The sequence below is a fragment of the Cetorhinus maximus genome, chromosome 16 (genome assembly GCF_964194155.1).
Source record: "Cetorhinus maximus chromosome 16, sCetMax3.hap1.1, whole genome shotgun sequence".
NCBI classification, from domain to species: Eukaryota; Metazoa; Chordata; class Chondrichthyes; order Lamniformes; family Cetorhinidae; genus Cetorhinus; species Cetorhinus maximus.
In genome coordinates this window covers 75218684-75234110 of record NC_135894.1, presented here as the reverse complement: position 1 = coordinate 75234110, position 15427 = coordinate 75218684, and the positions used below count along the sequence as shown (strand labels likewise).

The 15427-nt window shown below is 42.2% G+C and overlaps 1 protein-coding gene across 3 annotated transcripts in view; it reads left to right on the top strand.

Moving 5' to 3' along the window:
- Nucleotides 1-15427, top strand: part of LOC144691721 (uncharacterized) — a 183545-nt gene that overhangs the window by 141418 nt on the left and 26700 nt on the right. For all 3 annotated transcript variants that reach the window (XM_078560108.1, XM_078560109.1, XM_078560107.1), the window contains one exon: nt 3428-3743. In XM_078560108.1, coding sequence (XP_078416234.1) covers nt 3431-3743 — 313 coding nt within the window. In that variant the 5' untranslated portion in view covers nt 3428-3430. The remainder of the gene's footprint in view (nt 1-3427; nt 3744-15427) is intronic.

Genomic DNA, 15427 nt, shown 5'->3' with positions numbered 1-15427 from the left:
TTCGGGCTCTTGAGACAATAATGACAGTACCTGGTGAGCGGTCCCTGCTCCTACCATGTCCGTTTGACTGTCCAGTGCAGCAAAACTGGTCATTTCAAGCATTTCTGCAAATCCAACAACTTCAGTCAAGGTAGAAGACAAGAAAATATCCATGAAACACACTCCATCCAAGAAATTGTAAATCAAGGAAAAGACAAAATTGCAAAGTTCCTAGGGGAAGTTAATATACTATGACCATATGTATGACCATACTATTGGTCAATTACAGTGCAAGTTAAAGGCTTTGATACCATCTTTAAAATTGATACTGGAGCTGGTGTTAACATACTGGCAGCTGATCTCGATCAGCTTCAGCCAATGACCCTTCATCCATCAGACACCAAATTATGAGGTCCAGGTAGCACAGACTTTCCAATTAAAGGCAGGATTATTGCTCCTCTTCATTACAAGGGGTGACAGATTGTTGATTCTGTCTATGCTGGCCACAATCAATGCACATCCTTATTGAATGGCAATGTTAGCATGCTTCTAGGAATCCTAGAAAAAACAGATTTTGCCCAGCATATGAACAACTCAATGTCCTTCATGGAACAAACCTTTTATTTAGAATCAGTGGAACTTCTGCCTACAGCAGCTAAGGAAGGCTATACAATCAGCAGCAAGTTCCTTTTTATCAAAAAGACACCATCCATTAGAATCCAGGCAGAGACTGAAGTTATGAATCTCTCAGTTCTTCATGAAGTTAGGTCAGAGGTGATGGATATAGAAGGCGCTGCAGCAGACAGTGATCATACACATGAAGACCTGCTTGACCTGAATTGATTATTTCCAGAAGAAAGTGATGAGGAAGAAGCCATTGCAGCACTGAGTGATCTGTTGGGGGATGAGGTCCTTGAGGTTGTTCCATCTTTCCAGTCGATCTATGCACCATATGGAGTCTCTGTTGTCTTTTTTGAGGAGTCAGCTGTGTTTCTAGTGGCTGAGCAGCATTCAGATCTTTCTTCCACTGCATCGTCTAGTCTAGCTCTTGATGTCCATGAAGAGTCTTCCAGGGAGAATGCCTTGCCTGATTCCATGTCAGAGTCCATAGAGGATTATATTGCCAAAGAGCTGGTAGTTTCCAGGGGTAAAAGCCAAGTGACACCTGTACTTCAGTCACAGCTGAAAGTCTTTTTCCCTTGAGAGCTGGAGATCAGCACAGACGCTGCGGCAGAATATTTAGCGCTTCTTAAGCTGCAGAATCCCGTACAGCAATCTTCAATCTGAGATATTCATCTTCAGGAAATTCATCTTTGTTTCATTGTTGAAATCCCTCCCATAACAGAAGATGGTACTGTCTTGTCTCTATATTCTCAGCGATTCTTCCCATTGCCCGTAGTGGAGCAGCCTTACACAGAGAGAAGTGTGGCTCTCTTACCACTACAGAAAGTAGACAGTCCTACCAAAATAAAATTGGGAAATCACCTTTTCTCCGTATCCTGAAAGGCCTACAGGAATTTTGTCATTTCTTTCCTTTATTATTTATATTAATTGAAATCTCAGATGTTCAATTTTCAGTCTTTGATGCAGAAGTGAATGATACAGCTGTGACAGTCTTCCCTGGAGTTGAAGATCATTCCTCTTCTGAAGGGTCTTTCCCCGAGTGCTTCGAGGGAGCAACAAGTTCCTCAGAGAGTCCTGATTTCTCTTCAAGTCCCAGAGAGTGCAAAGGTCAATGCTCTTCAGTCTTCTCTCTTGGGCCAGTCCTTCATTGAAAAGCCCTCATTGTCCTTGCAGTTAGATGGTTCAGAAACATACACTCCACTTTCCAGCACAGCTGCTAAGTTACTGTCCAATTCTGATGACGGTGATGTCCTCCAAGACAAAGAAGAAAACCCTCATGCTTCCAAGACGTCTTCCTAAGGGCCAAGAATACTGTGGGAGACTGAATCCTTCAGGACTGTGACCTGGGGAGGGGCAAAGAGTAGGAGATGGAGTTGGTTAGAAGCAATAGTTCTAAAAGGGGATTTACAGAAACGCAATGTAAATAGTTAAAGGCATAGTTTCATTTTGTTATTAAAAGGTAGATAGCAGACCTGGGGGGAGGCACGGTCTAAAGGGTTAACAGATGGGATATGCTAATGTATGACATAGATGATAATGTATCACTGACATCAGTCAGTCATGTGGTAGACTTTCAAGAGAGAGGTTGGAACACCATACCCAGGAGCAATGTACCTACTTTGTAACCCGTTTAGATGTAGTACTCATAACCAAGTGTTAAGCAAGTACCAGAGTATGATTAGTCTGTCTAGTAACCAATAACCTTGCCTAGAGTCTGTTGTAAGTTGTTGGGCGTAGTTTGGTAGGTCTTAACAAGGTATTCATTGTCTTAGGTAGTTCAAGAGTAAATATTTATTAACTACTAGAAACTATACGCATATGTGCAGTAAAGGTCCAAACTAAGAGCTGTCTCCATGCTTACTTCTACACACAGCTCTGTCCAACACTACACTGACCCCTAGGTGTGGGTCATGTGTTCTCTTTACATCATTGTGTACTTAGTCCCATGTTAACCCTTTATGTGCCAGGCCTTTATGCTATAGAGTCCACAGATAAGAAGGACCATCTCAGAACAGTAAAAATTAGAGTAGCTCACAGATAACAAATGTTTCATTTGTACTGCAATGAGATGGGCAGATATGATTATGCATTATGGAAGAGCATCAGTAATTTCAAATTCTGGAGGTTGAATGGATCTTAATTGGATCTTATTAGAATTAATCCTTGGTTTATATATGTCTTAGCATATGAATTTCCAGAAACTGTAGCTTAGCCATAGACCTAATGGGTTCCCATTCAGAGTACAGCCGCATTAAAGTCTCAGCTAGGACTGCTGTTTGAACCTTACTATCCTATATGGCTGTGTTTGAATAAATATGAATTGTCAGTAAGAGGGCCTTTCATATGATGGAACAATGTTCCATGTCAGAGGAGAAAAAAACAAGGAGCTTAGTATCAATCATTTAAATGGGGAATCCTTTCAGATAATGTAGCATAACAAGAACAACCTAAGAAATTGCTCAATCTGTAAGGGACATTTAGAGATGAGGAGGAATTTCTTCACTCAGAGGGTGGGGAATCTTTGGAATTCTCTGCCCCAGAGGCCTGTGGAGTATGTTTAAGACTAAGATTGAAAGATTTCTACATATCAACAATATCAAGGGATATGGGAATAGCACAGGGAAATGGTGTTGGGGAAGAAGATCAGCCATGATCTAATTGAATGGCAGAGTGGGCTCAAAGGGCTGAATGGCCTACTCCTGCTCCTACTTCTTATGTTCTTCTTACGTACCCAAGAGAAAATCACAGAGAGAAAGTGAGAAGGGGGAAGAAGTTTAGAAGTATATTGAGAAATTGTAAAACCTTTGTATGCACTTTCTTTCAGATCATGGCTGTGTCTCTGGTCCCTGCCCAGTTGCTGACAGTAGCTATCCATCTGTTTCTGGCTGGAAGTGTTCACGGAGGTGCCTACTATCAAATGAAGCAGGTTCCACAGCAGATTCCACAGATGCAAGTGCATGGACAGGTTCCACACATGATGCATCTCAGGAAAGAGGGACCTCACGTACAGCACATGGGCAAGGAGGTGCCACACATGCCAGTGTATAGAAAGGATTTGCCATATATACCCCGCTATGGAAAAGATGTTCCTCAAATGCATGCGTTTGGAAAAGATGTGACGCCTCGGAAGGAAGCAAAGGGTAAGACTCATAATAATCTAATAATTTTTATTTTGTATGACAGACAGCAGGAAGATTCCAAATTCAATCTCTGATCTGCATTGTTAACCGCTGTCAGCCAAGGCAGTGATAGGTGCAGAGCTGGAATTGTTAAGAAAGCTGTTTAACTATGAGACTGATAGGGTCGCTGCACACTGAGATCCATAATTAGCCTCAGTATTACAAGGACAGGAGGAGATTTTTGAAACAATGAAGATCATTATTAGGGACTTGAAGGATAATAGAGAGACAAGACACCTATCCCTATGTGAAAGGTTTGAGTTATGAGGAAAGATGATACAAACTTCAGCTTTTCAACCTGGCATGGAGGTATCTGAGAGGCAATCTTTTTGAGATAGTTAATGAAAAGCTGTTGATGGTAAAGGAAAGATAAATCCGGCATATTTCTTTATAATGAAACATGAGAGTAGTACTGTTTCAAACCAATAAAAGGCAACTTTAAGGCTGACATCAGAATGATCTTCTTCACAAAAGGAGTTATCACACATGGAATAGGCTTCAAAATAAAGTAGCGAAAGAGAAACACTCCAGAATCATTTTAAAAACAATTAGATGCTGCGTTGGAGAGTAGCATAAGAGTGGTATATATCCGCTTGGGTCCAATTGCCCCTTTGCTCTCCAACTGTGTGTGTCCCGAATGCTGCACTTGGTCTTGACAGCATGGCCCTGATATTAATCCCCCCAAGATTGTGAGAGAGAATTGGACGGGTGATAAAATTGAAAAAAACTGGGGAATATGCCTTCAACCCATTGCATGCATACCATTGCTGTTTTTACAGGAGGTGGCTGCTGACTGACAAAGCTCAGTACCTTTTCCAGCACTCAAAGTGGGCCTGAAGAGCAGGACTGCTACCACCCGACCCCTCACGCAAGTCTTCGGCATCCCCTTTGCTGATCATGGTCTCTCTCTACCCTCTGCCACAGTCACCATCCTCCCTTCCCCTTTTAGCCACAATGGTCTCTCTCCACACAGTCAGCCAGGGCTGATCCTGCAGCCCACTTACAAGCCTTCATCAATGATCTTCCTCACCCAAACCCCGGCAGTTCTCTCTCCATTCCACAATTGCGACTGACACCCCAGTACCTAATACCTGGGGACTGTTCCCAATGATTTTCAGCTATGGCCGTCTGCCACAGGCTTTTCTCATTCAACACCAGTTTGGCTGTCCACTTGGCCAGCTGTTGAGTAAAAAACGGAAAAGAAAAAGTGATAATGAGATCCTGCCATTAAATTCGGCAGGACCTCTGCATCTCCAAGCATTTCTGGCCTTCCCCATAACCTCCCCGCCTCTCCATAAATACCAGAGCCCCAAGTGTGCAACATTATAGGAGATTGACTAGTAGATACATAAATTTTAAAAAGGAAAGAATAACAAAAAGATTAATGTGATTTATACCTCATAATACTGAAGTGGTTAGTAATGAAATAGCAGAAATACTAATCATAACTTCCCAACATTTTTTAGAAACAGGAATTGCCACAAAAGACTGGAGGCAGTAAATGTTATATTGCTGTCCACAAAAAGGGAAATGGATATAGAACAATAGTTTCACATTAACTGTAGGAAACAATGCTGCAGACAATTTTTTTTATTCGTTCATGGGATGTGGGCATCGCTGTCTAGGCCAGCATTTACTGCCCATCCCCAATTGCCCTGGTTGGTTCAGAGGGCATTTGAGAGTCACATGTAGGCTAGGCCAGGCCAGGTAAGGACAGCAGATTTTCTTCCCTAAAGGATATTGAGGAATAATGTTGCTGAGCACTTAGAAAGGTATGGATTATCACATCAGTCTCTTAGATTTTTAAATCTCAAGGTTCATTTGACTAATCCAATTCCCTGAGCAAACTGAGTGCATAGACAAAAGAATTGGAATGGACATGATTTACTTAGAGGTTCACAATGCCATTGTGAAGATTGAGGGCCATGGTATTATAGGTAAAGTGGTGGCTTGATAAGATGGGTGGCTGAGGGACACAAAGCTGATAGGAGGAGTAATTTAATTCTTCTTGATAATCCTTATCTATCAGATGCAGTTAATATTGTGGCCCTGGGATCTGTGTTGAGCCTTCTCTTGTTAAACATTTCATCTTTACTTTTTTTTCAGTAATCTAGCAGAGCAAATGGAGCACCCATTGTAGAGCCTGCCCGAGATTAATATCTCTGAATTCAGTGGAACAAAAATTATGCAAGTTCTATAATATGTGGGAAATTTGCTCCACCAGATTACTACCCAACCAGTGAAGATGGCAATCTATTGCCATATATGCAAATAATCTAGATACAAGTATAGAGGGGTAGTATCAAAATGTGTTGATCATACCAAGTTTAAGTCCATGTCAAACTATGTTGAAGATTTCAGAATGTTATTGCAAGGTATAGACAGATTAGACAATATTTTTTATATATTTGTTCATGGAATGTGGGCATCTCTGGCTAGGCCAGCATTTATTGCCCATCCCTAATTGTTGGTGAGCCGCCTTCTTGCAGAATCGCTGCAGTTCATGTGGTGTAGGTACACCCACATTGCTGTTAGGGAGGAAGTTCCAGGATTTTGACCCATTGGCAGATACAAAGGTCAAAGATGTGATATATTTTGGAAGGAAGAAAAGAAAATGGGTATATAATGTAAATGGTTAAACTCCCCAAAGGAACAGAGAAAAGAAAGGTCTTTTAATTTTAAAAGCAGGACTGTAAGTTAAAAAGTAAACAAAAAAGTAAATCAGATTCTGAATAGTTTATTGAATACAAAAACAGCAGCACCAATAACTTGCACTTGAATAGTGCCTTGAAAGTAGAAAAAACATCCTAAGTCAAACCACAGAAGCACAATCAGACAAAAATGGACACCAAGTCAAAGAAGAAATTATTAGCAGGGATGACCAAAGCTTGAGCAAATGGCTTTTTAAGGTGGTCTTAAAGGAGGACAGAGAGATAGAGAGGCAAAGGGGAAATTAAAGAGGGAATTCCACAGCATGTTGCTCATACTGCTTAAAGCATGGGAGTCAATGTTTGGATAAAAATGGGCATTGGTGTTGGTGGTTGCAGGCTATAAAGGAAGCTGCAGACAGCGGAGCAGAGATTTCAGGTACAGGAAATTGGGCAATTTGTAGGACTGGAGTTAGTGATAGAGACAGGAAGAGGTAAGGCATGAAGAGGCTGAAATATAAAGATGAGCATGTTAATTTGAGGTGTGGAAGCCATGGGAGCCAGTATAGATCAGCGAGGATAGGAGAGATGGGTGTATTTTGGATAAGATGAAGTTTACAGAGTAGGGTAGCAGAGCATTGAAGTAATCAAGTCTGGAGGTGACAAAGGCATGGAAGAGAGATTTAGTGATAGATGGGCTGTAGCAGCAGCAGAGATGGGCGATGCTGTGAGCATGATTGCAGGTCTCATAGAATTGTAGAAATTTACAGCTCAGAAGGAAGCCATTCGGCCCCTCATTTCCACACTGGCTGACAAGTAACCATCCAGCCTAATCTCACTTTCTAGTATTTGGTCAGTAATCTTGTTGGTTTTTTAAAATTTATTCATGCAAGGGATGTTGCAAGCTGAGCCAGCATTTGCTGCCCATCCTACTTGCCCTTGAGAAGTTGGTGGTGAGCTGCCTCCTTGAACCACTGCAGGCTATGTGGTGTAGATATACCCACAATGCCGTTAATTCCAGGATTTTGACTCATCAACAGTGAAGGAAGACGATATCGCTCAAAGTCAGGATGGTGGGTGATTTGGATGGGAACCTGCAGGTGGTGGTGTTCTCAAGCATCTCCTGCCCTTGTCCTTCCAGGTGGTAGAGTTTGTGTGTTTGGAAGGGGTTGGTGAAGGAGTCTTACTGCATTGCTACAGTGCATCTTGTAAATGGTACACACTGCTGCCACTGTGCATCGGTGGTGGAGAGAGCGAATGGTTGTGGATGGGGTGTCAATCAAGCAGGCTGCTTTGTCATAGAGTCATACAGTTTTACAGCGTGGAAAAAGGCCCTTCAGCTCATTGTATCCGCGCCGGTCATCAAGCCCCTATCTACTCTAATCCCATTTTCCAGCACTTGGCCCATAGCCTTTACTGCTATGGTGTTTCAAGTGTTCATCTAAATACTTCTTAAATATTGTGAGGGTTCCTGTCTCTACTACCCTTTCAGGCAGTGAGTTCCAGATTCACCCACCCTCTGGGTGAAATAGTTTTTCCTCAAATCCCCTCTAAACCTCCTGTCCCTTACCTTAAATCTATGCCCCCTGGTTAGTGACCCCTCCACTAAGGGGAAAAATTTCTTCCTATCTACCCTATCTATGCCTCTCGTAAATAATTTTGTACACCTCAATCAGGGTCCCCCACAGCTTTCTCTGCTCAAAATAAAACAACACCAGCCTATCTAGTCTCTCTTCTTAACTGAAACTCTCCAGCCCAGGCAACATCTTGACGAATCTCCTCTGCACCCTCTCCAGTGCAATCACATCCTTCCTACAGTGTGGTGACTAGAACTGCACACAGTGCTCCAGGTGTGGCCTAACACTTTATACACCTCCCTGCTCTTGTATTCTATGCTTCAACTAATAAAGGCAAGTGTCCCATATGCCTTCTTAACCACCTTATCTACCTGTCCTGCTGCCTTCAAAGATCTATGGACATGCGCACCAAGGTCCCTCTGATCCTCTGTACGTCTGAGGGTCCTACGATTCATTGTGTACTCCCTTGCTTTGTTAGTCCTCCCAAAATGCATCACTTCACACTTTTCAGGGTTAAATTCTATTTGCCACTGTTCTGCCCATCTGACCAGCCCGTCTGTATCATCCTGTAGTCTAAGGCTTTCCTCCTCGTTTTTACTACACCACCAATTTTCATATCATCTGCAAACTTACTGATCATATTTCCTATATTCATGTCTAGATTATTAATGTACACTACAAACAGCAAAGGACCCAGCACTGTACCCTGCGGTATGCCAATGGACACAGGCTTCCGGTCACAAAAACAACCTTCGATCATCACCCTCTGCCTCCTGCCACTAAGCCAATTTTGGATCCAGTTGGCCGTCCTGGATCCCATGGGTTCTTACCTTCTTGACCAGTCTCTCATGTGAGACCTCGTCAAAAACCTTACTGAAGTCCATGTAGGCTACATCAACTGCACTACCCTTATCTACACCAACTCCTCAAAAAATTCAATCAAATTTGTCAGACATGATCCCCCTGACATGCTGACTATTCCTGATTAATCCTTGCCTCTCCAAGTGGAGATTAATTCTGTCCCTCAGAATTTTTTCAAGAAGTTTCCCTACCACTGATGTTAGACTCACTGGCCAATGGTTCCCTGGTTTATCCCTACCATCTTTCTTGAATAATGGTACCACATTAGCTGTCCTCCAGTCCTCTGACACATCTCCTGTGGCCAGAGAAGATTTGAAGATTAATGTCAGGCCCCCGCAATCTCCTTCCTTGAGTCCCACAGCAGTCTGGGATACATCTCATTTGTGCCTGGGGATTTATCCACTTTTAAGCCTGCTAAAACCACTAATATCTCCTCCCTCTCAATGCTGATTTATTCAAGTATATCACAATCTTCCTTCAATTTAGTCTACTGCATTCACTTCTCCCAATGCGGTCTCCTCTACATTGGAGAGATCAAACGCAGACTGGATGACCGCTTTGCGGAACACCTTCGGTCTGTCCACAAGCATGACTCAGACCTCTCTATCGCTTGCCATTTCAACACACCACCCTGCTCTCAAGCCCACATGTCCATCCTTGGCCTGCTGCAATGTTCCCGTGAAGCTCAACGCAAACTGGAGGAACAGCACCTCATCTTCCGATTAGGCATCTACAGCCTTCCGGACTTAACATTGAGTTCAACAACTTCAGATCATGAACTCTCTCCTCCATCCCCACCCCCTTTCCCATCCCCCTTTTTTCTAATAATTTATATATTTTTTAAATATATTTTTCTTTTCTCACCTATTTCTGTTATTATTTTTAAAATGATTTCCATCCATTGTTTTATCTCCACCTTTTAGCCTATTTCGATCCCTTCCCCCTACCCCACCCCCACTAGGGCTATCTGTCACTTGCTCGTCCTGCTTTACCCGTAATGTCACCATTAGCACATCCTTTAGTTAATATCACCACCATCAGCATCCCTTTGTCCTTTTGTCTATGACATCTTTGGCAATCTCTTCTTTGCCTCCACCTATCACTGGCCCTCTCTCCAGCTCTATCTGTCCCACCCCTCTCAAACAGTTTATATTTCACCCCATTTCTATTTTTCTTTAGTTCTGATGAAGAGTCATATGGACTCGAAACGTTAACTGTCTTCCTCTCCGCAGATGCTGTCAGACCTGCTGAGTTTTTCCAGCTATTTTTGTTTTTGTTTTTGTTTCAGATTTCCAGCATCCGCAGTATTTTGCTTTTATCACAGTCTCCCTCCCTGATTTCTATACCTACATCGTCCTTCTCTGTAGTGAATACAGATGCAAAGTACTCATTTAAAACCTCTCCTACGTCTTCCGGCTCCTCACACAGTTGCCACTTTGGTCCCCAATGGGCCCTACTCTTTCCCTGGTTATCCTCTTGCCCTTAGTATACTTATAAAATGCCTTTAGATTTTCCTTTATTTTACCCACCCCTGTTTTTGCTGCCCCCTCTTTGATCTCCTAATTTCTTTTTTTAAGTAACCTACTGCACTTTCTATACTCCTCTAAGGCTTCCACTGTTTTGAGCCCTTGGTATCTGCCATAAGCTTCCCTTTTTTACTTTATCCAATCCTGTACATTCCGCGACATCCAGGGTTGTTTGGACTTGTTGGTCCCTTCACATTTACGGGAACATATTGGCTCTGCGCTCTCCCTATTTCCTTTTTGAATGACTCCCACTGCTTTGATGTAGATTTTCCTACAAGTAGCTGCTTCCATTCCACTACGGCCAGATCCTGCATTGTTGTATTAAATTCGGCCTTTCCCCAATTCAGAACCTTTATTCCCGGTCCATCTTTGTCCTTTTCCATAACTACCGTAAATCTTACTGAATTATGGTCACTATCACCAAAATGCTCCCCCACTGACATTTCTACCACTTGCCTGGCTTCATTCCCTAAAACTAAGTCCAGCACATCCCCTCTCTTGTAGGACTTTCTACGTGCTGGCTTAAAAAACTATCCTTGGTACACTTTAAGAATTCCACTCCCTCTAAGCCTTTCACACTTTGTCTATCCCAGTTAATATTGGGAAGTTGAAATCCCCTACTATTATTACCCTATTGTTTTTACACTTCTCTGAGATTTGCCCACATATCTGTCCTTCTATCTTTCCCTGGCTGTTCGGGTGTCAATACTACACTCCCAGCAATGTGATTGCCCCCTTCTTGTTTTTAAGTTCTACCCATATGGCCTCATTTGAGGAAGCTTCTAAGATATCATCCCTCCTTATTGCAGTAATTGACTCCTTGATCAATATTGTGACACCTCCTCCTCTTTTACACCTCCCCCACACCCCCGTCTCGCCTGAAGATTCTATACCCTGGAATATTGAACTGCCAGTCCTGCCCCTCCCTTGACCATGTCTCTGTGATAGCAATGATATCATATCCCCATGTGTTAATCAGCACCCTCAACTCATCTGCCTTTCTCGCAAGACTCCTTACATTAAAATAAATGCCATCCAGCCTTGCCATGCCCCCTTGTGCCTTAACTTGACTATATACACTCTGCCTTCCAGACTGACTTGGTTTTTCATCTATACTTGTCTGTACATCAATCCCGACTATATCTCCACTCCGTATCCCATCCCCCTGCCAAATTAGTTTAAATACCCACCAACAGCACCAGCAAAACCCCCCGCCCCCTGCAATGATGTTGGTCTCGTTCCAGTTCAGGTGCAATCCATCGGACTTGTACAAGTCCCACCTTCCCCAGAAATGGACCCAGTGATCCAGGATTCTAAAGCCTTTGCTCCTGCACTAACTCTTCAGCCACACATTCATCTGCTCTATCCACCTATTCCTTTACCCACTAGCACGTGGTGCCAGGAGTAAGCCAGAGATTACAACCTTTGGAGTCCTGCTTTTCAATCTGCTACCTAGCTCCCTAAATTCTTGTTGTAGGACCTCATCCCTCTTTCTACCTGTCGTTGGTACCAATGTGAACCACGATCTATGACTGTTTGCCCTCCAACTTCAGAATGCCCTGCAGCCATTCAGTAGCATCCTTGACCCTGGCCCCGGGGAGACAACCTGGAGTCACGTCTGCGGCCTCAGTAACGCCTGTCTGTATTCCTCACTATTGAGTCTCCTACCGCTATTGCTCTTCTTCTCTTTCTCCTCCCACCTTGTGCTGCTGGGCTCTGACTGCACTCCCCAGAAAACCATCACTCTCACCATTTTCCATCACAGAAAAACTGTTCTTGAGTGAGATGCACTCTGGGGCTTTCCTTTCCACATAACTCTCAGCCTTGCGGATACACTGCTGTGCCTCCAGCCGACGCTCAAGCTCTGAAACCCGGTGCTCAAGCTGGTCAAAGCGGTGGCACTTCCTGCAGATGAGGTCATCATAGCACTAATCTATCTGGTGTTAATCTGATAACTTTTCTGACAATTAATTCAAACCACATCCCCTGTTACCTCTCCGAGCTTTATTCTTTTCCATTTCAGCACCCTTATCTTTGATTCTTCATTAATCTTTCATAATCTTACATTGAACATAATTATTTTGTGTTTGCTATTTCAGAATTATTTTCCTATTGTCACATTGATAATTTGGCCCTTTTCATTTCCCAAATCTACGTCAAGCAATGCTGCTTTCCTTTTTGGACTAGAAACATGCTGATATACAAAATAGTCTTGAGTATATGCAATGTTTTTATTCCATTATATCTTGGAAATGCTAAAATTATCCATTATATTGTCCTGCTGTACTTTTGCATCTCTCTTACATATTCTCTTGCAGTTCCAGTTGCTAACATTTGTGCTGGGTGTATTATATAGCATTAGCCACCAGAGGACTCCCATTGTCAAAAATGTGCTCGCTCTTGTCTGTGTGTGAGATTAAGTTGGACTCATTTAATGAACTTTTCATCCAAGGTTAAAATAATCATTGATTATTGCAGCTCACCAAAAATCAATTTTTCCCTTTTTTGTGATAGGAAATATTCTAAATATAAATGAATTCACAGCATGCTTGGATGAGGTGCATTTTATGTGGGAGCAGGGGGTTGGGGGGGTGGCAGGGGCAAATTTGCCAGGTTTTCAAACAGACAGCTGATTACTGTCCCGGAGCTGCAAACAAAAATGTACCCTGACGTATTTGCTCCACATATCAAGCATGTACAATGCTGTACACCAGCCTCCTTCTGGCTCCTGTACGTTAAACAGTAAAACTTTATAATGATGCCAAAGCATTGTCCATCATAATTAAACTGCACAGAGAAGGTTTCTCTTTCTGTTGTTGAGGGAGAAGGATTAAGGCAAACAAACTTGCTATTTTCTCCTCCATGTGCCAGAGAATCAGTTTAAAGAGCCACTTCAGGAATAGTGTATCTGTGAAGCCTTTTTGCAACACAGTGTAACCATATAAATCAGGTCAGAACACATTGTCTCTTCCCTTGCACACTATAAGACTGTAATAAAATAATGCATGGTTGTTTGAGTGTTGTCCCATAGAGATTTGCCAAGCAATTTTTCATGAAGACAAGCACAAGCTGTGTTCAGTGTAACAAGATCTCTATGTTCAGATACAAAATTTCTGCTCTATTAGCCTTATTAAGATGGCCTGATACAAGACCTCCGATGATATAAATACTGCTTAGATTCTTTTCAACAAGTCCTTTCGGAACTCAAAACATAACAGGTGTTGCTTAGTCCTTGCATTAACTGGGTTAGGATTTCAACTTGTTTGCAATGGAAATGAAAATCAGTGGGCTTCTAGAACAGAAGACTGATCTGCAAAGCCAGGTTTACATCCAGGTGGCAAGTTGAAAATCTACCCCACTTATATTTGCAGCATTATTTTTCTTCTGGTGACCTCATGCAACGGACCAGTTTGTAGCTCCCACATTTTACCAAACAGCCATTCCAAATACTGCCTACTTAATCTCATGTCAAAGCTGTAGATGTACGATTATGAAAATGCACCTTGACAATAATATAAAATAGTTGATAAAATGATCAGGGATCACCTATTACCATACAGTAGACGGCCTTTCACTGGCTCTGACTGGCTCGGAACCTACGCAGTTGCTTACTTTGCACAATTCTAACACTGCCCCTGCTTCTTCAGTCTATTGCAATGCACATTTAGTGTTGCAAAAAAATCAAGGACAAGGAAACTCTCACCTCAAATAGCTAGAATCTGTATTGTAATATTGAAATTAGAGGAAATGCTATTGTTTAAAGTGCTAGAGAAAGTAATCAATAGTACAACCAATTAACATTTATTCATCAGTAATTTGTTAACCGGCAATTCAGGTTCCATCTGCAGACTCAAACACAGCCTTGATCTAGCCATAGATGCAAGACGGGAAGCCAAAGGAGAGGCAAGAGTAGCTGCCATTCACATCAAGGCAGCATTTAATTGAGTGAGGCAAACTGAAGTCAATAACAATCGAGGAAAAGATCCTTAAGTGTCTGCAATAATTGAATTGGAGAAAGATAGTTGCGGTGGTTAGAGACCAATCAGGTCATTTTCCCTCCTCTTTGATCATAATTCTGAAAGTTTTTTCTCTTCAAATATCTAGTCAATTTGCTTTTGAAAGTTATTTTTCAATCTGCTTCCACCACCTTCCAAGTTGTGCATTCCATTAGTGTACACTGCATAAAAAATTCTCTACAACTCAGCTCTGGTTCTTTTACCTTTAATCTCTGCCTTCTGGTTACCAACCCTTCTGCCACTAGAAACAGTTTCTCCTTATTCACTCCATCAAAACCCTTCATGTTTTTGAACAACTCTATTAAATCTCCCCTAATTTTTGCTCTAAGGAGCACAACTCCAGTGTCTCTAATCGCTTACATAAATACATCCCTGGTACCATCCTAGTAAATCTCCTCTGCAGCCTCTCCGAGGCCTTGACACCCTATCCAAAATAGGATGCCTGGAATCGAACACAATACTCTAGCAGGAGCCTAAACAGTAATTTATAATGCTTAAACATAACATCCTTGCTTTTGTGCTCCGTGTCTTTGTTTGCGAAGCGAAGGCTCCTGTATGTTTTTCGAACAATCTTTTCAACTTGTCCTGTCACATTCAAAGGTTTGTGTACATAGGCCTCTGTTCCTGCACCCCCATTAAATTTGTAGCATTTAGTTTATAGTGTTTCTCTTCATTTTTCCAACCAAAATGCATCATTTCACGCTTTCCACATTAAATTTAATCTGTCATGCGTCTACTCATTTTCCCAGTCTGTCTATGTTCTTCTGAAATCTGTTACTATCCTCCTCCTTGCTTTTTACTTTTCCACTATCTGCAAACTTTGAAATTATGCCCTAATACCCAAGCATATGCTGTCACTGCCCCTTTAATTCCACAGGTTTCTATTTTGCTAATAAGTCTGTTTTGTGGTACTGTACCAAACGCCTTCTCTAAGTCTATATTCACAACATCAACCACACTGCCCTCTCAACATTAGGCCAGGAGCGGGACTATTAACTGGTAATTCCACAGTGTTTA